This window comes from Pipistrellus kuhlii, unplaced genomic scaffold (genome assembly GCF_014108245.1).
Source record: "Pipistrellus kuhlii isolate mPipKuh1 unplaced genomic scaffold, mPipKuh1.p scaffold_m20_p_18, whole genome shotgun sequence".
Taxonomy (NCBI): domain Eukaryota; kingdom Metazoa; phylum Chordata; class Mammalia; order Chiroptera; family Vespertilionidae; genus Pipistrellus; species Pipistrellus kuhlii.
Window position 1 is genome coordinate 9,136,837 of NW_023425493.1, and position 22,189 is coordinate 9,159,025.

General features: G+C 51.0%; 1 protein-coding gene across 2 annotated transcripts in view; it reads right to left on the reverse strand.

The window, feature by feature from the left end:
• The window catches only part of PLXNA2 (plexin A2), a 210,937-nt gene that overhangs the window by 56,497 nt on the left and 132,251 nt on the right, over window positions 1-22,189 (reverse strand). For both annotated transcript variants that reach the window (XM_036441956.2, XM_036441957.2), the window contains 6 exons: window positions 17,887-17,987; window positions 14,382-14,505; window positions 12,439-12,592; window positions 11,728-11,824; window positions 8,606-8,720; window positions 709-909 (listed from right to left, as the gene is read on the reverse strand). In XM_036441956.2, coding sequence (XP_036297849.2) covers window positions 709-909; window positions 8,606-8,720; window positions 11,728-11,824; window positions 12,439-12,592; window positions 14,382-14,505; window positions 17,887-17,987 — 792 coding nt within the window. The remainder of the gene's footprint in view (window positions 1-708; window positions 910-8,605; window positions 8,721-11,727; window positions 11,825-12,438; window positions 12,593-14,381; window positions 14,506-17,886; window positions 17,988-22,189) is intronic.

The window sequence follows — 22,189 nt, forward strand, 5'->3', positions numbered from 1 at the left end:
GTCCCAACTTCCCTTTGTGCTTGGCGGCCTTCCACCGATTACAAATTCCATCAAGCGCCTGTGACCCGGCAATCTGACAGCTCCCTGATAACAGGCCCAGATCCTCTTTATCTCTCCCCGGCGAATTAGCTTCCCTCAACACCTTTGTCATGTCACCCCCATCTCCCGCTGACCTCCCACCTGCAGAGACAGGGAGTTGGCAGATAGGAGATCTTCTCCGGGCTGCTATTATAATTAAACACCTCGGGCTTTCTGTCTGGCGTTTGTTCCTTTGTTCGGAATTGGTTGAACCCTGGCTGCTCTTGAAATGCAGGACCTCCACTTCTTCCTTCCTTCCTGACTCCCCCCATTCCATCCTGCTTTCCTGCTGGTCCCTCCTGTTGGTTTATCCACTCCCTGAATGGGGACGGGGTTTGTGGGGTCTGGCTGGCTTTGGCTGAAGTTTCGCCAAAGTCCGAGAGGCACTCATCCAACTCAGAGAGGGCCCAGAGCTCTGGGTCTGCCTTTAGGATGCTCAGAGCAGTCTAGCTCCTCTGACACCGTCGCCTGATCGATGCTTGCGGGGGGGCCTGGAGAGCGTGCCTGCCCCTCTGTTCTCTGCCTCTGGGATCCGCCTGTGGACCTGTGAGGTTCTGGAAGCTGGGGAAGGCCAGGCTGAGGCCTTGGCAGAGGTGAGAGAAGCCCTGCTTCTGGCCCTGGTCCTCTTACCGAGCTGTTCTGGCATTGGACGCTGGAGCTGTTGAAGCGCAGGGCGGGCACCCGGTGGACAGCCCCCTGGATGTTGAGGACACACTCGTAGCCTCGCTGGCCGGACTGAGGCTGGGGCAGGTTTCGAGCCTTCAGGGTGATGGGCTTCACTTCCCCGACAGGTATCAAGATCTCCTCTGTGGGCACCAGCTGGGGACAGTCCTGGGAGAGCAAGCAGAGAGGTTCCGTCTGTCCGGCTCACACCTTCCGGCTCACCAGAGCCAGGGCAGAGGACAGGGCCTGATGCCAGGCCAGACCCTCTGGTGTCCAGATGGGCTGCACGAAAGAAAGACATGCCTCCCTCCAGGGGCACGTGGCATCAGCAGGGAAAACGAGATCGATCTCTTAGCTCCCGGCCTTGAACGCGTTATTCCCAACCTGCAAGTTGTCCTGGACCTGGTATGCATGTTACCCTTCAGGAATTAATTTCCAGGCACTGGTGTGGCAGCATGTGGATTTTATCTCCCAAGACACGGGATGAAAGAGGCTCCCAGCGTCTCTGCCTCCAACCCGGAACCCCCCTCCTCTCGGTTCCATGCATCTCCCCAGCCCCTTGTGCTGTCCCTGCCTGAGGCGGTCTGTTATCGGCAGCCTCAGCTCTCAGCTCCCACAGCGGCCTTTCCAGGAGTCTGGTCAGCCTCCCAGCAATGCTCTGAGCCCTGGCTCTGGCCTTTTATCTCATTTCATTACCAGGCCCTGCATGGATGCCACGTTGCTTTGAAAACAAAACTGAAACACACACACACACACACACACACACACACACACACACACCCCAGGTCTTGATGGGGAGAGGCTCTGAGAAGGACCCTGAGAAAGGAAGTGATTGCTTTCCCCCAGTTCTGTTCCTAGATGTTGCTTCTCCAGCCCCAATGCAGCCCCGATCCCCTGCCCACTTTCCCCCTGTCTAAGGAAGACAGAGTCCAGTAGCCTCGCTCAGTGAGGACCTGGCTGTCATCTTCCCCTGCAACCATTCCTTGTTTCTAGGTACCAATGAGGAAAATTCTGGAAGATGGTGCTTTTCTCCCTATCCCCTTCCTGTCTGCTGTAATTCGCAGAGGGTGCTCTGGGGAGTCTGGGGGGAAGTTCCCATGGAAACCCATCTAGGAGGCCTGCATGAAGCTCCGATGCTGACCCCGGCCTGCAGGCCAGCTGCAAGCGAGGACCCAAGCAGGTGAGCTTTCCACAAGAGCTGGGATCACAGGGTGACCCCAGAAAGAGGGGTCCTTGTTCAGAAGCCAGCCCCTCAAGCTGCCAACTCATAAACTTGCTCTTTCCCGGGTTTTCACCTTTATTCCCTGCAGGTACTCTTGACAGAGCCTTTCATATATTTATAGCCCAGAAAAAAAAATAAACACCACTTTAGGGAAAGCCAGGCATCCTATGGTACTGCTTCCTGTGAGTGGCTAAAAAAAATCCCATTGAGTCTAATAAATTGGAATGTTAATTTAGACTAGAAATGAGGCTGAGTGTGTGCTTGTGTGTGTGTGTGTGTGTGTGTGTGTGTGTGTGTGAGAGAGAGAGAGAGAGAGAGAGAGAGAGAGAGAGAGAATAAATAAATCTTCAGACCTGGAACTAGTTGACACATTGTAAATGATGGCCGTTGTTTTTCATCTCTAATGAGCCCGGAGAACAAATTCAGATTTCAGCAGCAGAGCATTAAAGCTGTGCTTTTGGAAGTATAATGTCTTGGGTTAGTAAACAGGATTGTAGAATGCTTTTAACTTCAACAAAAAAGATATACTTCTATAGGTATTGGTTTTATTATGTGTAATATTATAGATGCACACCCATGTACACATCCTCACTCTTTGTCTGGGCTAAATCTGATTCAGTTTGGAGGTTAAAGAATCAAGAGAAGATACTTTATGAGGGCTCTTAGGAGGTTTTCTTTTTCTTTCTTTTTTTTTTTTCCTAAGAAATTCTAACATTTTACAAAAATTCCTTATGGTCTGCTGTTTTAGACCGACCTTTTGGCAATACATTTAAAGACAATTTTTTTTAAAAAAAATTATTAATTTCAGAGAGGAAGGAAGACGGAGGGAAGGAGGGAGGGAGGGGGGGAGATAGATAGATAGATAGATAGATAGATAGATAGATAGAGAGAGAGATCAATGATGAGAGAGAATCATTGATTGACTGCCTCCTGCACGCCCCCCACTGGGGATCGCATCGGCAACCTGAGTATATGCCCTCCTGACCAGGAATCAAACCGGTGACCTATTGGTTCCTGGGTCAATGCTCAGCCTCTGAGATACACCCGGCTGGGCTAAAGACAGTTTTCCTGGGGGCTTCCCAAATGCCTAAACAGGCTCCAAGACTGCCCCAGGGGACAAGGATGGCTTATGCTTTTGCTTGTGGATTTGGTTGTTCCTCTCAGGCCATAGAGAGTAGGATTCGTCCTGCTAGTATTCCAGGCAAAAAAAAAAAAAAAAAAAAAAAAAATGGTTGGCAGCCAGGTCCATGCCTTCTTGGGAAACAGGGGAAGACAGAGAACCACAGGGCTGTGAGATGCTCTGGAGGACGCAGCCCTGAGAGGGCAGTAAGTCTTGGATGGGAATTAGTGGTCGGGGCTGAAGGCAGGCGCAGCAGAGCGGGTGGCCGAGAAAATGGCCGAATTGTCGGAAATGCAATACCTCAGGAGCCTGAGGAAGGTGATGGCTTTCATCTGCTACAATGAGGCCTCTCCAACCTGTTTGCTTCTGTGACAGCTTCAGCTAAAACAATAACAATACACACACACACACACACACACACACACACACACACAGACAGACACAGTTCCTGTCCTAATAACAAGAGACAAAAAGCCATGCTATGCTTCTTCTTCCGTGGGACGTAAGGACTGTCACTAACATCGATAAGATGCCTGTTGCTACTATTTGCCTCCCAGCATGGACTGGCCTCTGGAGCTCATCTTATTCCTCTGTTTGTAGGCACAGCACCATCTTCGCAGCCACCTGAGTCGCCATCAGGATGAATAGAGGTGTTCGGGAATATCCCAGGGGCACAGGGAGACTGGGAGGAGGCAACACAACCCCAGGGAGGGCAGGACCCTGGCACAGGAGCCCTAGGACCTTAGGGTGGCATCGCCCTCCCATTCCACTGTGCATCACCAGCGTTCCGTGCTGGGGACCCTCCGCCCTCGGAAACGGCTTCTCCCACATGAAAATGGCATTATCTTCACCCACTGGACTTCAAAGAGAGAGAGCAGCCAGCATCCCGGGCCGCTAATCGGATTTATTTGGTTCTATCTTTCCCCTGGGGCAGGGCATAAAGAAGATATTTATGTATCTACATCTCACTAGGCCTGGCTTAGCCATGGAGGGAGATGAGCTTTTAAAGCTGAAAGCCACACATACTCCTGTGCACGCTGCTCGCCAACACCGTGTTGCGGCTGGATCCAGCCCGGGGAAGGGGAGATTTGGGGGCTCCCATCAGAGATCCCCTGTGCTCTGAGCAGTGGAAGAGGAGGGAGGTTTAGTTCACGACCTTAAGGGAGTTCAAGAGGTGGTTCAACTGCAATTCCGTTTCCTCCCCTAGAAAACGGGGCCGAGAATGACTGACGACACTAGCTTGCATGAAAGGGTATAAAAGTATGTCGTCAATGGCAATACATGGGATGAGCCAGGTTAAATACTACTACTGCATATTTCTCGCATGTGTCTACCTAAACCTCAGTTTATTTTTCCTTCATAAAGTCCACTTCATAGAGTAAATGAGATACACAGGTATTAAAAAGATTGCTTATAGAGTAAGCATTCAGTAAGTGATTGCGGCTGTGTTTTCATTTTTTGCACCTGCCTTCGCTCCAGAATAGCGGTTCCTTGTTGTCAAGTCTCCGCGTGGAGTTGGGCCACCAGCCCGCTGGAAGGAAGTGGGCAGACTGACCACACGGGCCGGTGGCCTCTGTCTCTGGGTGTGGCACTAGGGACCCACCTTCCAGGGGCAGTTTCTCCATCCATGGAGAAGGGTCCCTCCCCCCGCCTCAACCCTTAGGACCAGCAGCAGCGGGCCAGACCGGTCAGGGCCTCCCGTGTGGCTGTGGCCATGCAGACAGAGACGCTAACTGGCCCTGATTTTCAGGAGAAAGCAGACTGTGCTCAGCTTTTTTTTAGATGCTTACGTTCTCCGCAGCCTTGGGCAAAAATCCTGAATTTGTAGCATCTTGGCTACTATATATGTCAGATATGAATTATGTGAAACTGCAGGTCTGTTGCGAGAATCAATTGAGATGCCATATGTCAGTGGTTCTCAATCTTCGGGCGAACCTGGGATGAGGCCCAAGAATTTGAATTTCTAACAAGTTCCCAGGTGCTGTGGCTGCTGCTCTGCACCCCCCCCCCATTCCCTCCCCCCTGCCACACACACACACACACTGAGAGCTCCTATTACATGTGAGAGAACTACAAACGTGTAACGCCTTCGTGTTGCTATTTGAATCAACACAGCTCATCAGTTATATGTTGTTTCTAGGAAGTACAGACCTAACATTTTGATTCAGCGTTAGGGGGTGCCTTACTGCAGGTATAAAAGAGATATTCTAGGAACCTTGAAGAGGCCCCTACGGGGTTTCCCATCCCCAGAAGAACCTGAGGCTGTCAGAGAGGACTCCTAGCAGTCGGGGAACCTCTCCAAAGCTGGACAAGTGCATCTTTGCTGCCCCCACATTCTTTGGAATGGGGTTCCCATAAGCAGAGCTCTGGACAGAGAGCAAGGCTGGGAGTGGTGGGGGCGGGGTGGGGGGAAAGACGGGGTGGATAGAGTGGCGGGGGGAGCTATGTGATGGGATGGGTTGCACCGTGGCGAGGCCTGGTAACCCGCTGGGAGCCTGCACCTTATTTCCCTTCCTGAGAAGACTCAGGGGCTGATGGAGTCTGGGCTTCCCTCACCGGCCTCTGGAGAGCCCACTGGGACCCGAGGCTGGTGCCTATGAGCAGGAAGAGAGGGATCCACCCCATTCCCGCTCGGGGAGGTGGGAGGTGCGGGGAGACAAAGGCACCTCTCCTACTCCAGGGAACAGATGTTAAGGAGGAAAAGCAAAACTACAAGGCGATGGGAAGCCTCTGGGTCCCCCCAGGCCTCTTTCCGTACTGATTCAATCCTGAGGTGCAAGGGGTGGGTGCGGGAGCAAAAGCTCCTCTCAGGCTCAGCTCTGCGGACTGCCTGGATGGACCTCAGGCCTGAATCTCAGCCTCAGGGCTGAGAGGGAACTGTGTTCCAGTGGCTTCTAAAAGGCACGATGGAGGCCGGCATGCTTCCAATTAGCCTTCTGGGGCCCAGCCACCCCGCGCCCCCCCCCCCCCCCACACACACACCCAGGCAGTTTATTTGTCTTGCTGTCTTGCTCTGTGACACTCCTGCCCTTGCTCCAGCTGCTGGCGGTTGCAGGCTTGGCTTTGGGTTTCTCCTGCCCAAGGGGGAGCCCCTAGGAGCAAATGCAGCAGCTGTTCCTTCTTGTCCTGAATATCTCTCTCTCTCTCTCTCTCTCTCTCTCTCTCTCTCTCTCTCTCTCTCTCTCTCTGTCTCTCTCTGTCTCTCACTCCTAGAACTCCTCTCCTCTCCTTCTCATTTCCTCTCCTATCCTCTCCTCTCCTTCTCCGCTCCGCTCCTCTCATCTACTTCTCCTCTCCTCTTCCTCTCCTCTCCTCTCCTCTCTCTCTCTCTCTCTCTCTCTCTCTCTCTCTCTCTCTCTCTCTCTCCTGTAGTCCACCTCCATTTATTTATGTATTTTTTTTTAAAGGAACTTAGCAGTTTAGAAGTGACCAATGTGAAGGCCAGTCTCTGAGACTATCTGGATCCTTTGCTGCCTGAGCTGGTCTGCCTGTGGCTTCTATGCTTCCTGTCCCACCTCCCTCCCTTCCCATTCTTCCATTCACTCCCAAGCTGGGGTGACCAGCCCACTCCATTCCCTCCGCATGCTCTCAGGCCTCTCCGACCAGCGAGAAGACAGGCCTGAGAGCAGTTTCAGCTCCTGCAGAACCCCGGGCTGGACTGGGTTCCCAAGGCCCATGAAAACCCTTGCACGGCTTACTGGTTGGCTCCGTCAAAGCCCAGCAACTGGCTGGAGAAGAAACCTTTCCTCAACGGTTTTCAAGCGACTACTCTGTATCCCATCTCATCAGGAGGCACCTGGGGTGGGTCTGTCCCATTGGGCACTGTCTCTGTTTCTCTTCTATGACAGGCAAATTCCTTTTTTTTTTTTTTTTTTTTTGACTGACTATAACACATATTGCTTCAGAAACTAAGAGTTCAAGGCCAAGGGTTTGTGTTGGGAAACCTTTCAAAGGCCTACTTTCTTTTTTATTTTAATTTAAAAACTCCTTTTAGCTTTCTTGAGGCGTAATTGACAAATAAAATTGTAAGATATTTGAGGTGCACGGTGTGATATATATATATATATATATATATATATATATATATCTCAAAGCCTGCTTTCTTATGTTTATCTATGAAAGCAACCAGCACGTCTATCAAGATTAGGAGACACATGAGACTCTATTTCTTGATATCTTAGACACATAGATCCAAGGAACCCTTTCTATCAATGGCATTTGGGTAGAGTAGCCTTGGTCCATCCATTCTTTCAGGCATGCATCCCACAAGCATTCCACAAACGTTCACTGAGGACTTAAGAGATGTAAGCTTTGCCTGCAAGGATCTTGTGGTTTAGTGCAGAGGGAGACATGCGTAGAGAGGCTATAGCAATAAGTGCAAATGCTACTCGTCACCTATTTATGTTTGTGGATTTCTAAAAGGTAGATTAAGAGGGGATGGTTAGCCCTAGCCAGTATGGCTCAGTGGATAGAGTGTTGGACCAAAGACTGAAGGGCCCCAGGTTCGATCCTAGTCAAGGGCATATATCTCAGTTGCAGACCTGATCCCTGGCCTTGGTCGGGACCTATGTAGGAAGCAACCAATTAATGTGTCTCTGTCACATTGATGTTTCTCTCTCTGTGTCTTTCCCCCTCCCTTCCACTCAGTCTAAAAGTCAATGGAAAAATATCCTCGCTTGAAAATTATAAGAAAAAATAAAATAAAAAGAGGGGTGTGTACATATGCACATGTGCATTTGTGTGAATGCATAAAGTCTCTTTTGCAATTGTTCAAACGCAGCCACTGACTACCCACAAGTGTGAAAAGCACTGGGAAGGGGAAGGGTAATTGACCAAGCAGGCTTCATTGTCCTAAGGCAGAGCGTGGACATGTAAAAAAGCCCACATCAGTGAATCATCATTGGATGGAATATTCATAGAAAGATAAGCAATTGTTTTTCCACTGTTTTGAAAACAAAGGTGGGTCAGGCCTAGGGATGAAACATTGACTACATAATAAAATGGGACTTCTAGCAAGACCTGGTTCTTTTCACTCGCTGAACTTCTCTCTCTATAGGCCACCCACCCAGTCATACATCAGAGTCAAAGAATCACTGAATTTCACACTTGGAAGAGAAGCTGGCATGAAAGAATGGTTGGGAGTGAATGTTCCGTTTAACTAGACCATGCCTGCAGCCAAGCAAAGGGCTTAGACTCAAAGAATAAATGCCATTCACCGCACTTTCTAGACCCTGGAGTCTGTTTGGTGGGATATGTTTCCTCTAAGCTTTCAGCCTCCACCTTCCGTTCCCCTCAAGCTTTTGAATTCATAGAGTCTTGGGAGTCTAGCAGATACAGCGCACTTTCTCTGCCTCTGGGTTGTTTCCTGCCATGTTCCGAACTTTATAACAACAGGGCTTTCTCACATGTAGAACCTCTGGAAGGAGACCAAGATGGGCAGAAGCCAGGAGACTGACCATCTGAAAGGGAGGGCCACTCAGATTCACTGGGAACAATGCCAGGCCAACGTGATCCCCGCTTACCTCTGAAATATTGATCCGGCCCTCCTGGAAGGAGCAGGTAGTGGGGTCGTGAGTGCAGAGGTTGCGGTACTTGCACCAATGGCAGCGGAAGGCGCTGTTGACACAAGACAGGCACCTGCCAAGGACGAACACAGTCAGAGGCCAAGAGAAGGAAGCAGAGAGGGAAGATAAGGGCATGAAGTAGCCTATGTAGCCTGATATTAGTCTGTTATCCTAGTCTTATTCTCAGGAGAGTATATTCATGGGGCAGCCCTCAACACTGATCATTGTGGATTCTCCTTCTAAGCTATTCACAGGATGAGAGAACTGAAAATAAATAAATAAATAAATAAATAAATAAATGATTCCAGAGTAGAAATATTGTAACTTATGAAGCACAGGTGTGCTAGAGCTGGCCTGTATCAGTTCATGAGAACCGGTTATTTATAGCCTCGGGAATTTTGCAAGTTGGTTGATAGCTTGAAATAGGCCACAGGGAGTATTTACACCATAGGAATTGGCAAACACCAATATGAAGTTCTCCAGGCAAATTCCACTTTTCTGGCTGAATAAAACATATTGCTTCAGAAACTAAGAGTTCAAGGCCAATGGAGTATGTTTGGGAAACCCTTCAAAGGACTACTTCTAAGACAAAAAGGCTGAAAGAGCACTGGGGTAGAAACTGGGCAGCTCCAATTCCAGTCTTGCCTCTGCCTCTGCCACTGGGGTCACCCCGAGTGAGTCACTCCACATTCTGAGTAGGAATGTCTTCATCTGTTTGTAATCAAACTTTCCTGGCTCCTCCAAAGGGATGTTTAGCATCAAACCAGAGAATGTATAGGAAATGGTTTTGAAAAATACAATGCTAAATGTATTATTTTCAAGTCCTTAAGTGACCTGTTATTTCAAACTCTCACATCACATTTGTTAATGATTGGTTCACATCACTTGTGCTCCTGAGCTTTGGGAGTTAAATAGTATTAAATGGAAATGTTGTCTGGCTCTGACCAAGTAGCCAGGCATAAGTGGCAGTAGGCTGTGTGGCTCATGCATTTTTGCCCAGGTGAGCACTTCCCTCCCTGCTGTTCTACAATACCTGCAGGATGTGCATATGACTTTGGCTCTGTGTGTATCACCAGACCATTATAATGGGAATGGGTTCTGTGACTGGGTTGGTCTTCCTGCCCCTCCACAGCTTCCTTAGCTTAGCCTTTCATGACTGGACAACCTGGAAGGCTATGTGTTGGGTGCATTAGCCAACTGCATTCATCTCCTCCATTTGTTTTCCCTCCCGAAATGCCTAAAGTGACTTCATTTATGAGCTTAGGCCAGATTGACTGATTCTTGCTAACACCTTGCGATTCAGCAAGTAAATAATGACAATGGTCCAAGGACGGTGAGATGCGATTCTAAGCCTGGCTCTTCCACAGACTAATTTTGTGTCTTTCATTGAAGCGCTTGTCCTCTGTGGGCCTCAGTTTATCACACTAAAAGGAAAGACTGAACTTGGTTCGGTGACTTTTTACTATGAATGCCAAGAGAGATAGTTTTTGGTAATAAAAGGATGGAACCTGTGCTGTCAAGGAGACCCGTTTGTTTTTTGTTTGTTTGTTTTTTCTTTCCTAAAACATGCTGCCACAGCAATGCATGAGTGAAAGTGGTGACATCGCACTGGACTGCCATGGAGATGCGAATGCGCTCACAAACAGTGTCTTCCATCACCACTGTGTTGGGGTCTGAGAAGAAGGTTGGGAAGTTCTTTTCCCAAGATGCTTGCATTTCCCAGAACCCGGATATCTGGGATTAGAATGCAGTGGCTAGTGGGCATTGCTGTCTGTTTTGACTTCAGCCCTATTGCGCTGCCCTGGCTCCTCCTCCCCCTCTTCCCCTGAACCATTTTTAATACTTGTCCTTTCTCAGCACATCTGTTGATTTGTCCCAAATGGGGCTTAGCCATGTCTCCTTCCTTAACTACTGGGGAGGCCCAAGAACTCTAGCAGATGATTCTAATCATCAAAATCAAGAGCAGAGAAGGGGAGAAACGAGGACTGGCTCATTGGTCTGTTTTAAGGGCTAAAGATTCCTCTCAGGTTTAGCTGCAAACAGACCCTCTCCCCATGTGGCTGCTGAGCCCATCATGCCCACCATATAGACGTGATGCCTCGGACATCTGCCTATTATGTAGACCCCAGGCTGTCCTTGTCCCAAACAAGGGGAAAAATGGGTCCATAGAATATTCCCAATTACTGTTTCCTCTGGTATGATCTTGCTCCTTGCTGAATGTTCAAGGTAACTGGTCCGGTGACCATTGTTCCCGCTTTGTATGAAACAAGGCTCAGTTTCTTTCCTAGAGAGGATCAGCAGAAACTGAATGTGGATCCATTTCTTCATTGCTCCTAGCGCTTCCAATTCCTGAGCAGCTGTAGGATCTCATAGCTGTGGGCACCCATTGGTAGACATTCTGCTGCCGTAGAAGCTGGTGAAGTCAGTTGAGCTATATTCAAGCCCCTCTGGAGGCTGGGGTTTAGCCTGGTTCCTACCTCCTTTTTAAAAAGTTGAAGGCTGGGTTTAGACCACAGTGGAGTTAAACCCTCCTCTCCCTCTCCCAGCCCAGGTCCTTATCCTGGGTGCTGGGCAAGGCTATTGCCCCATTCCAGTCCCTCCTCTGGGGGTTGCTGCATGCAGAGCTGAATCTTATCTCTGAGTCCCTCTTCATTTGGTCATGGATGACATGCCTACACTCTACCCACTGTCAATCTCTATGTTCAAATGCTCCACCAATTGGTCAGAAATGAAGACTTTTTCTTATGGTTCTGGACCATGGTCCTTATCTTTTACTTCAAACTTTCTTTTAGCTTGAGAGCTGGAAGTAGGGTTTTAGGTGTGTGCATTTGGGGGGGAGGGGGAAGACAGGCAAGGGAGTCTGAATGAGACCAGAGGCTCTGGTTGTGATTGCCATTCAGATGAATGGAACTGAATAAACTGAATGGAACTGGAAAGTAACCTTGATGGAGAGCTTCCCCTGTTCCAGACAATGCACTGGGCCCCGTAGGAAGACTGGGAGGTGAATATGATACGATTCGAGCTCAGAGAAATCCCACACCCACATCCAGACCCAGGGCAAGGCTCTGGCGAGGACTTACAGTTGGTGGGCGCTGCAGTTGTAGAACTTGAACTCGGTGCTGACAAATATCTTCCCCGTCTCCTTGGATCTCAGCTGCAGCTCTAGCCCAAACCAGTCTGGAAAAATAAAGAAAAAAGGATGGAGGTGGCAACCTGCGGGCCTGGTGGAGAGCCTGAGGGTAAACCATTTGGCAATCTCAGGGCGTGCAGGGCACAGGTGGTAGATGGCACCTGCCTGAGTCATCTCTTCAGAGTCCCTTTCATCCTGCTGAGACTCAGGCAGCCCCACACCCTGGCTTAGGGAGGAAGTCATCCGTCACATCCCACAGAGCCCCAGGCTTTGGTCTGGCAAGTTCAGCTACTGAAACACTTTTAGAAGGATTAAGCCAGAACCCCTCAAGCCTCCAGTTCTGTGGAGAGAAGCCCGCTGGAAACCACTGGCTGAAGCCACAGCCATTCCAAGAAGGGTAGTCTAGAAAAACACTTTGCACACCAGTGCAGCCTTAACCCAAACGGGAGCAAGGGGTTTCCTAGTTCCTCCGTTTCTCTTTGAGGCGTGTCAATTGGCTCTCAAATTTGTTCTATAGCCCATTTGGGCATTGGTCACCAGGAGACTTGGTCAGGCAACTTCTGTGTTGGTTTTGCTCACCCTGGTTCCCAGCATTCTCTACTCCTGGTCTCCCTCGGAGGGCCGGCCCCGGCATGTGACTCTGGTGGCAGACACTTCTTACCTTGATCCAATGGGATGACAGGAACATCCTTGGACCCAGGTGAGATGCAGATGACTTGGGTCCCGGACACCTGTCCCTCCACCTCTGTCAGGTTTCCGAAGGCACATTTGATGCCCGCAGATAGGTCTGGAGCATCGTTCACAACCAGGCTGAGCTGTGGGAGGAGCAAAGAGCTGCAAAGAGGCTCGGGAGCCAAAAGCTGATGCCCTTGGAAGAGCCCCAGGGACCTGGAGACCTGGCCCTGGTCCTGGCCCTGCCACTGCCATGGCCTCTCATCTGCCCTGACTTCATCTCTGAGAAAGGATGCTGATGTAGGTGATTTGGCTTTGACACTGAACAATTACAGCCACACTGCCAGGGTCAATGGTCTTTATTAATATTATTAAGAATGACTGGGGTCGGGTGCCCTAGGGGGAAAGGTACCCATATCCATCTCAGACACCGGTAATTTTGACATGAAACCATGCAAGCTTGAAAGAAAATCATGAGGTGAGCCCTTCCCAAGTTGTAGCCTTGGCTCCTGGGAGAGTAAGGGTCACCAGCCTGGAGGTTTCCGGGAGATTATCAGGCTGGTGAGAGGCAACCAGCTCCTCACTCTGGCTGTCTGTTCTGGGGCTGCTTATCAATGGGGTGGACATGTTCGAGTTTCTGTATATTTGTCCCTCTTGGGCTCTCGGCCTGCTGACAGCCCTCCTGGATGGGACAGTCACTTCACAGGGTGCACAGAGGATGAGAGAAGGCGGGGAATGGGCCCCAGGGATGTGGATGACATCAGCCGTCACCTGAACAGCTTCCAGTGACCTAGGCCAGAGGTGTCCAGCCTTTTCAAGTGTGAACACCCTCCTTGGAATGGTAAAAACATCCCCAACTGCCAGAAGAATCTGCTGCTCGAGAAACCATTGAATGGCAAGATGCTGCACTGAATTCAGTGCACTTGGAAGTGAGCTTGTACTCAATTACCACAATATCACCTCTAAGTGAAATTTAGAACAGTATGTGAGAAATGACACTGGCTCCCTCGGGCGGTGGGTGGTGCCCAGAAGGGGTCACAGTGACATCAGCCCTGTGGCCTTCGCACTGGGAGTCGTGACACCGATGGGTCTCCCTGGGTCTTCCTACGGGCACCTGGTGGGATTTAGCAGCAGCGGGCTTGGCAGACACAGTGGGTGTCCCCTTGCCTCCCCATACATTTGCTTGCTGCTGAATCTCTGCCCCAGTTTCGTTTCCATGGGGCCCAGAGACTTAGGTACAAACTCCGCTACTTGTTCCCTCAGCTCCCTGAGAGCCAAAAATCCCCGTGGGGATGAATGAACGGGAATCTTGGAAGGTTCATTAACTAATTAACATTCGTGAATGCTCATAAACCTTCAGAATGAAATAATTGTGAGGGGCCCTGAGGACATGAAATATTTGGGGTTGCACTTTGACAGGTGGTTAAGGGCTATTGTCTTCTCTTTAATATTCTCTTTAAGCACACACACACACACACACACACACACACACTGTGAATTAAGTCTCTCTCTCTCTCTCTCTCTCTCTCTCTCTCTCTCTCTCTCTCACACACACACACACACACACACCCACACACACATGCAACTCTCAGGTTTCTGTGAGAGGCTGTGTGAGTGGAGGATTATAAATATAGCATCTACCAAAGAACGCGTTATCTGCTATCGGATTGCAGGATGTTGTAGATGCTGGTTGCTAAATGCAAAATCGAGGTTTACAAAACAGATCAATGGATAATGAATTTGCAAGGCGTATGCAGGAGGACGGTGCCCTTTCCCATGGCAGTTGCCGGGGGGTTTTCTATAAATATAGCTTCAGTGGAGCATGCAAAGCACGATCCATTTACAGCTTCCTGTGCTGTAAATGCGTTAAAGGGACCCTCCCACACGTGTGTGCACTCTGTGTCCCCCCGTCCTCTTGGGTGACTGACTTACCAGCCGGCTGTGCTCAGACACGGAGATGCTGCTGGGATGCACCTCAAGGCTCATGCACTGGCTGATGCTGGCAGCAAATCGGTTAGGCTCCCAGGCCCGCTGGCACTTGTCCCTGCGGGAGCACCTGCCACAGACACAGATTCGCAAGAGGTCAGGGCTCCACTGTCCCCCGAGGCATAAGGAAGAGGGATTTGCTGCTCTGAGGCTGTGACCGGTCCCCTCATTACAGCGTTCTCTCAACCCCGAGGCTTGGGTGCTTCCCAGATGGTCTCTACGGCAGTGAAAGACAGGCTAGGAGGAAGTGGGATTAACTCCCAGAATGAGAAGTTCGGTTTGGACACAAAGCATAGCCCTTAGTTAGCATCTTTATAGGGTTCTCAATGAGCAAGGGAGGGGAGGTGGGGACCATGAGCACAAAGAAGGCTAAGAATATAAACTCTGGAGCCAGGCGACTTGAGTTCTAACCCAAATCAACTGCATGCCAGCTGTGGCCCTTTGGGGAAATCATTTAATCTCTCCCTGCCTCAGTTTCCCCAACTGTAAAATGTTGACCCTTATCTCATAGGGTTGTGGTAAAGATTACATGAGTTATTGCTTAGAAAACGGCCTCCTGGCCCTTGTAATAATAATAATTAATAATAATAATAATAATACTATCAAAGATGACTATTACTATTCTTCTCCAGGGATATTTGAAAGTCTACCCATGGGTCTTAGCTGTATGGGGCAGCGTACATGTGATCTCGTGGCTGGGTTAATGGGTCTGTGAAGGCAGGGACCGTGTTTTATTCACTGAGATAGTCTACCTGTCACGCGGCACTGTTTAAATAGATGTTTGCGGTGCGGAGTAATGCCTGGAGACAGGGAGACAGACGAGGAGTCGCAGCCAGGGCTGCCTCTGTCAGAAAACCGTGTGGCTGTCTCCCGACAACTTTATCTCTGGCTCCCGGCGGCGCCAAGGCCCGCGGTGGCAGGTGGGCACCGTGGCACCTCCACACAGAGGCGTGTGGTGGCCACTTAGGTCACACGGGAACATGCGGGTGCTTCCCCCAAACCGATAGCCAGGGGACAGTAACACATTCCCCAGTGCAGGGGGGAGGGGGAGCAGCGATTCCCACGGAACTCCCCCGCCCTTCCCCCTCTTCCTTTCCAGGCACATAATGGATCTAAATATGAATGCTGTCACAGAGAAGAATTATGGGGGTTTAAGTGAATCCTTAAGATAGCTCTAAAGTGAGCTCTTGACTGGAGCCTTTATCTCATTGACTGGCTGAAATGGCTCTTTTTTTTTTTTATCATACTATTTATGGCAACCGCCCTAACAGAGATAAATAGCCCTGGAGACAATAACACACTCGCAAGAGCAAGGCACACGGAAGAGAGTGGAAGGTTGCAAATCCCCCGGGGACCCAGAGCTTCCTGAACAATCTCCCTCAGCCCTCTGCCTCCACTGAAGCCCGGCCTGTGGGGCCGGGAGCTGAGCTGGGCCCTTCTCCTCTTTCCCTCCCCAAGGCAGGAGGGAAGGGTGGCAGGAGGGGCTGGGGAAGAAGAGGGAAGAAAGCTCTGGGTACAAACAGGAAAAAGCTTGCTCCCCGCCTGCTCTCGGCAGGCAGCGTGGCTGGAAGGACAGGTGTGGCCTGGTAGGTAGCAGGGCGTCTCTGAGGACAGGTAAGCAGTTTGGAGGGCAGAGGAGGTCTGAGATTGTGATGACGCGGCTCCGTCATTCTAGAAGCCACACCTGGCCCAGAGGATGACAGGGGTGGGCCAGGGTCAGCGGGAGGCTCAGGCATTGCAGACAGGTTTGTAGGCACAAGGACAAGCTGAGGAACGCGGATGTCCTAGCTGCTGCACGGATGGCAATCCTCTGTCTGACTTTGGTGTGTTCTGCCTGGGAGAAGGGAAGCTGGCAGGAGCTGGTGGCCAAGGCAGGGGCAGCCGGGAGTGAGTGGTACAGTTGGGCGTGCCCGCTGCCCAGTGAGAGGGCAGATACCCAGGACATACTGCATGGGCGGCCATCGGGCTCCTCTGGAGGAGAGAGCCCACAGGCCAGCAGGCCAGCCTCACGGGAGGGAACCCAGTTTTAGGCACCTTTGCCTTCCCATTCCCGGGCCACACCTGGGGTGTCACCGCCATCATCATCCCTTGCCTGCCTTTAATGGTGACTCCATGCTGGGGTTCCAGTGCAAGCATTTTTGTTTTTTTTTGCAAAACTTTTTTTTTTGCAAACCCAAGCGGGGAGCCCAGTATTTGTGGGCTCAAATCCAGTCCAGATTTTGCATCTGCGAGGCGCCTGCTTCCCTCTCTCCCTCCGTAGCCCTCCCAACACCTGCTGCAGAGGCTGGGAGCCAAGAGCTATTGTGCGGCCCCTGAACTCTGGCCCCCGCCTCCGCCTCCACCCCAAGCCCAAACCCGGCGCATTTCATAGAGATGCTTCGCTGGCTGGCACCGAGCCACGGAGTTTCCAGCTCTGCTGGGGCACAGAATTCCTAGTCAGCGCCTGCCTTTCAGGGTTTCACCCTTTTCTCTACCCTCGGCGGGCTCTTCACATTCAGAAATTTAAGTGTAACTTTGCATTTCTATGGAGCTGGCATTCAATGGCGGGTGTGTGTGTGTGTGTGTGTGTGGTGTGTAACTAAATTGGGAAATGTGGCCAGAAGGAGTGGGAGGCAGATTTCTTGCAATCCTTAAATAATGAGGCCAGAAGGGTGCCCCCAAGAGTTCAGGGCCCACGGGAATTATTTTGATTTGAGCAGCCTCTTCTGGGCTTCCTCATTCCCAGAGCGTTTATTGGTTCCTTTAATGCTCACAGTTCACCTGTGAGGTAGGCACTGTCCCTATTGAGCGAAGGGGGCCCAGAGGAGCCCACTGACCTGAGGGTTTGGGTCAACTCTATGCCCACCACGACCTGACACAGCGATGGAACAGCTGGAGGTAACACAGCAGCTATGCGGAGTCCAAACTCCCGACTCTCCTGCCCGGCCCTCCCTACACTCGTAGCGGGAAACACCTGCTCAGGCTGCCCCCAGAAGGTTCTCCAGAAACCTAGAGATTCTATAGCTTGAGATGTTGCAAAATCATTACCCTTTGACGAGGTACAGACTCAGAGCGGCGGGGAGGGCAGACTTTACAAGTGCAGTGAAAGAGCCCAGTCAGCGTGGCTCAGTGGTTGAGCGCTGACCTTTGAACCAGAAGATCATGATTTGATGTTTGATTCCCCATCAGGCCACATGCCTGGGTTGCAGGCTCAATCCCCAGTAGGGTGCATGCAGGAGGCAGCCGGTCAATGATTCTCTCTCTCTCCCTCTGCCTTCCCCTCTGAGATCAATAATAAATATCTATATTTTTTTAAAGTGCAATGAAAGACAGGGAGATAAAGATGCTGCGTGGGACAAGGCCCCCAGACGTTCTCTCCCTGCAAACTGCTGTCACATCCCTCGTCGACCCTCCCAGAAAGCACCTGGTCTTGTGCATTCCCGGCCCTTTCCCAGAGCAGTCCCAAACTTACATGTTGTGCAGGGCACACCAGCCACAGTGAGGGTCCCCTGAGCTCAAGCACTCCCCACAAGTCGTGTACTGCTCACAGGATTCCACAGGGACCCTGGTGATCTGGTGGAGAGAGGAGAGACCATGGTTAGGTCAGGTAGTGCCCCCTCACTGATGTGCATTCAGACTCGTCTACAATCTCACTCACCGCACTTGCACCATCCCTACCCCTAAAGCGGAGATACTGGGGGCGTATTTTGGTGGCCTCCGTGTTCTCATCTGTTTGCCTGGCACAGGTAGGCACAGCTAAGCAGACTGCGTTTCTCGGGTGGCAGGCCAAGGCTTCCTGCCCTCCCAGCAATGAAGCAAAACCCCCAGTGTCCTTCTGCCTGCACTGCAGTCCCCGCGGGAGCTGGGCTTGCCCCTGCCGAGTGCCGAAAACGGCTAACGCTGTTAGAAGGCCATCACATGCCTCCAACTCGCCTCTGAAGAGCTTTCAGCTGGGCCCGGGCTGAGACACCCTGCCTGCGCAAAGCACATTTGAAAAGGGAGAGAGGCAGAAACTTTCCCTATCAAATAGGATTCATCATGTGGCACCGTCTCTTTGCAGCCGACCAAACATACCACCTGGATCCAATTATCCCATTCTCTGATGTCTGAATTCCGTTTCTTTAGCAAATGTCCCATCATCTGAAAAGTCTGGCTAAATGGGAACATCCACAGAGATGAGCTGTCTTTCTGGGGAAAGGGGGGGTTTCAGATCAAGCTTCCCACGCCCTCCCCTCACCCCCGCCCCCCAAGGCTGCAGCCCCTGCCAACTCCTCCTGGTGTCCCGGTTGTGCCCTGCAGGGCTGGAGCTGGGCCTGTTTGGACATTACACACCCCTACGTGCCCAGGTGTGCGATGTTAAGGCTGGGCAGGAGGGGCAGAAGATAGTTTTCCATTTGATATGTCCTAGGGCAGTGGTCGGCAAACCCATTAGTCAACAGAGCCAAATATCAAGAGTACAACGATTGAAATTTCTTTTTAAGAGCTAAATTTTTAAAAATGCTTCTAACGCCACTTCTTCAAAATAGATTTGCCCAGGGTGTGCTATTTTGTGGAAGAGCCACACTCAAGGGGCCCAAGAGCCGCATGTGGCTTGCGAGCCGCAGTTTGCTGACCAGGGTCCTAGGTATCTGTTGCTGGCTGGGACAGGAGGCCGCTGAAACATCTGATGGCTGGGAACAGCTCCTTGTTTGTTAGGGCGTAGAGGTCCCCCACCTACTGGATGTGTGAGCTCAGGTGAAAACACAACCTGTGGTCCAGCAGCACAGTGCCCCGCCTCTGACAGGGGCAAAGGATCTGATGGAGATGTCTTACGGCATCCTCCCGAGAGGCTGGGAGGGAGCCTCACGCTGCTCAGGCAGCAGATGTTTGTTAGATGTCACTGTAAGGAGGCTCACATGCTTCGCTGGAGAGAAACAACAGCACACTGGACTCCGATCCTGCCCCCGCAGGGTCCACAGTCCAGTGGAAGTTGGAAATTACAAACCAAGTTGCTCTCCACTGTGCCTGGGATGGGTGTGTGCCCTGGTAGCTTAAAAGAGGGGTACCCCTGCTGAAACTGGTTTAGCTCAGTGGATAGAGTGTCAGCCTGCGGACTCAAGGGTCCTGGGTTCGATTCCGGTCAAGGGCATGTACCTTGGTTGCAGGCACATCCCCAGTAGGGGGTGTACAGGAGGCAGCTGATTGATGTTTCTCTCTCATCAATGTTTCTAACTATCTCTCTCTGTTCCTCTCTGTAAAAAAATCAATAAAATATATATATTTTTTTTTAAAAAAGAGGGTACCCTGTATAAACTGCCGGGAGGAAGGATGTAATGCTGAGTGGGGAAACAATGGATCTCGAAGGGCATTCAGAGCTGAGAGACCATCACCCACACAAGTAATCAGGCTCAGAGTGCACATGTGTAGAGTGCACCCCGGATGGGCAGGGCAGGGATGAGGCTGGTGGGAGGTAAACAAGACCCCAAAACACCAAAGGCACCAGCCTCACAGCCCCGCCCCTCATGCTTACAACATAACACTTATGATTCTCTATTTCAAGGCCTTCCTGTTAGCGAGTGACATGATCCGCTTTAAACATCCCTAACTTCCCATTAATCACATAAGTAGAAAATGCAAGAAGGAGAACTGTACAATCCTGCAGTCGGATTTTAAAAAATTCATACTTCAAGTGGAGGCTGGGGGATAGCTGGTGTGAAACAGCTCATGCGGACTAGACCTGGGGGTTTGTGTCCACTCTATGCCCAACACGACCTGACACGGCGATGGCGTAGCTGGAGGGGCTAATTTGCTCGTGATCTGCAGAAACAGACACAGTATCAGGACAGAGAGAGGCTGCTTCACACCAGGCGGGGTTCCTCGCTCAGGTCTTTGCAACCCGCCCCACGAGGGGTGTTGCTCAACCAAGGATCCTTCCCAAAGGGAGGTCACCATGGGTGGACCCCATTAGTGCATCGCAAGTACAGCCTATGGATGTCGCCTGTTTATTTGGATCAAAAAAGACAAATATCGGGTTGGCCACTGAGGCTGTTTTTCAATGTTTTGAAGGGCAGCAGGGTGGCTGCAATAAGACTCAGGTGAAAAGTGTTAGGAAAGCTGAAATCGGTTTGGCTCAGTGAATAGACTAGAGTAGGGGTGTCGAACTCAATTAGAGAAGGGGCCAAAATCTAAAATCCAGCCTAAATCGCGGGCCGAATGGTTTACTGAACAGTCATAAACTGTCATTGTGATGGAAACGCAGCGGAGTGCAGTGATGACAGCGCGGTGCAGGCCACATTGCAAGGCCTGGCGGGACGGATTTGGCCCGCGGGCCTTGTGTTTGACACATGTGGACTAGAGCATCAGCCTGTGGATTGAAGGGTCCCAGGTTTGATTCCGGTCAAGGGCATGTACCTTCGTTGCGGGCACATCCCCCTCAGTGTGGGGTGTGCAGGAGGCAGCTGATCGATGTTTCCCTCTCATGGACGTTTCTAACTCTATTCCTCTCTCTTTCTCTCTGTAAAATATCAATAATATATATTTTTTTTTAAAGAAAGAAAGAAAAGTGTTAGGAAATCTCCACAGAAGAAAGGCAAGGCTGTGCAATAAGGCACCGGACCTTGCTTCCGGAGGAGCGCCCCCCAGTGGGATGTGTAAGCAGTGAAAGTGACCTGTGTCAGGGGTTTTAAGGGATTCCTGTCCTCAGAGGAGGGCTGACCTCGTCCTGTCACTTCTGCCACTTGGGATTCTGGTTCCCACAGTTTGCCTAACTCCTCCCTGCCGCTGCTGATGCTTTCTGTCCTGTATCACGTGAACAGTTAAAAGCTAACATCCAGCCATCGCTATCTGCCACGGCTATCCCATCGCTTTCAGGAGTTACCCCTGACCAAGGCCTCCAGGCCTGCGATTCCTACCAGGAGCACCTTTCCGAAAGGCGCTCGCCATGCAGCGTCCTGGCGTGCCTCTGCGGGCCTGGGACTCGGCCCTTCGGGATTCCTGTGACCCCGGCTGCCCGCTCGGCTTCCGCCTGGCCCCCTCCCACCCACCCTCCCTCCGAGGCCCGAGAGCAGCAGCCCAGTGCCCGGCCTTCCTTTCTTGGGTTTCGGGCTCCGTGTGAGTGATGTCTGCATCTGGCTGGGAATTAAAACAACTGTCTGCATTGCATTTGGCCCGTCTGTCAAAACACAGCCCGGCTCTCAGCAGCTGGGCAAGGGGGCCCTGAATGGGAGCAGTGTCTCCGGCAACAAAGCCCACTTTCACGCCAAGTGCCACGGAGATAGTGAGAACCCTGTTCTTCTCCAAACATGAAACCAATAGCACTACTATTTTTCCTGTTTCCTGGGCCCTCCTGGTGGGAATTTTTTTTTTTTTTTTTTTTTTTAATGCATGGAGTTGAAGAGCAAAGTGAAACAGGAAACTTATAGGGGTGAGGGGCGATCCTAAAACTGGAATGACTCTCTCCTCAGAGGTCTAACAGCCAAAGATCTAACCACCAGAGGAAAGCAATGTCCCAGGGGCCCGGAAGAGACAGACCCTCAGAGTCAGATGTTAGTTACTACGGGCTCCCTGTCTTTGCTATATTCTCGGGCTGCGACCGTCATTCATCAGCCGGCAGCCAATATTCATTGATCATGTCCTACCCACCGGCCCGCACCGAGCACTTCAGGGGCATAACAAGAGCCGCAGCATCACAGCACAGCCATCACCTTCGAGTTGCAAAGTGACGTGTGTCCTCACAGAGGCGCGGGAAGAAGGCCGAGGGAACTCAGAGCAAAGAGAAGATGCATCTGCATGGACAG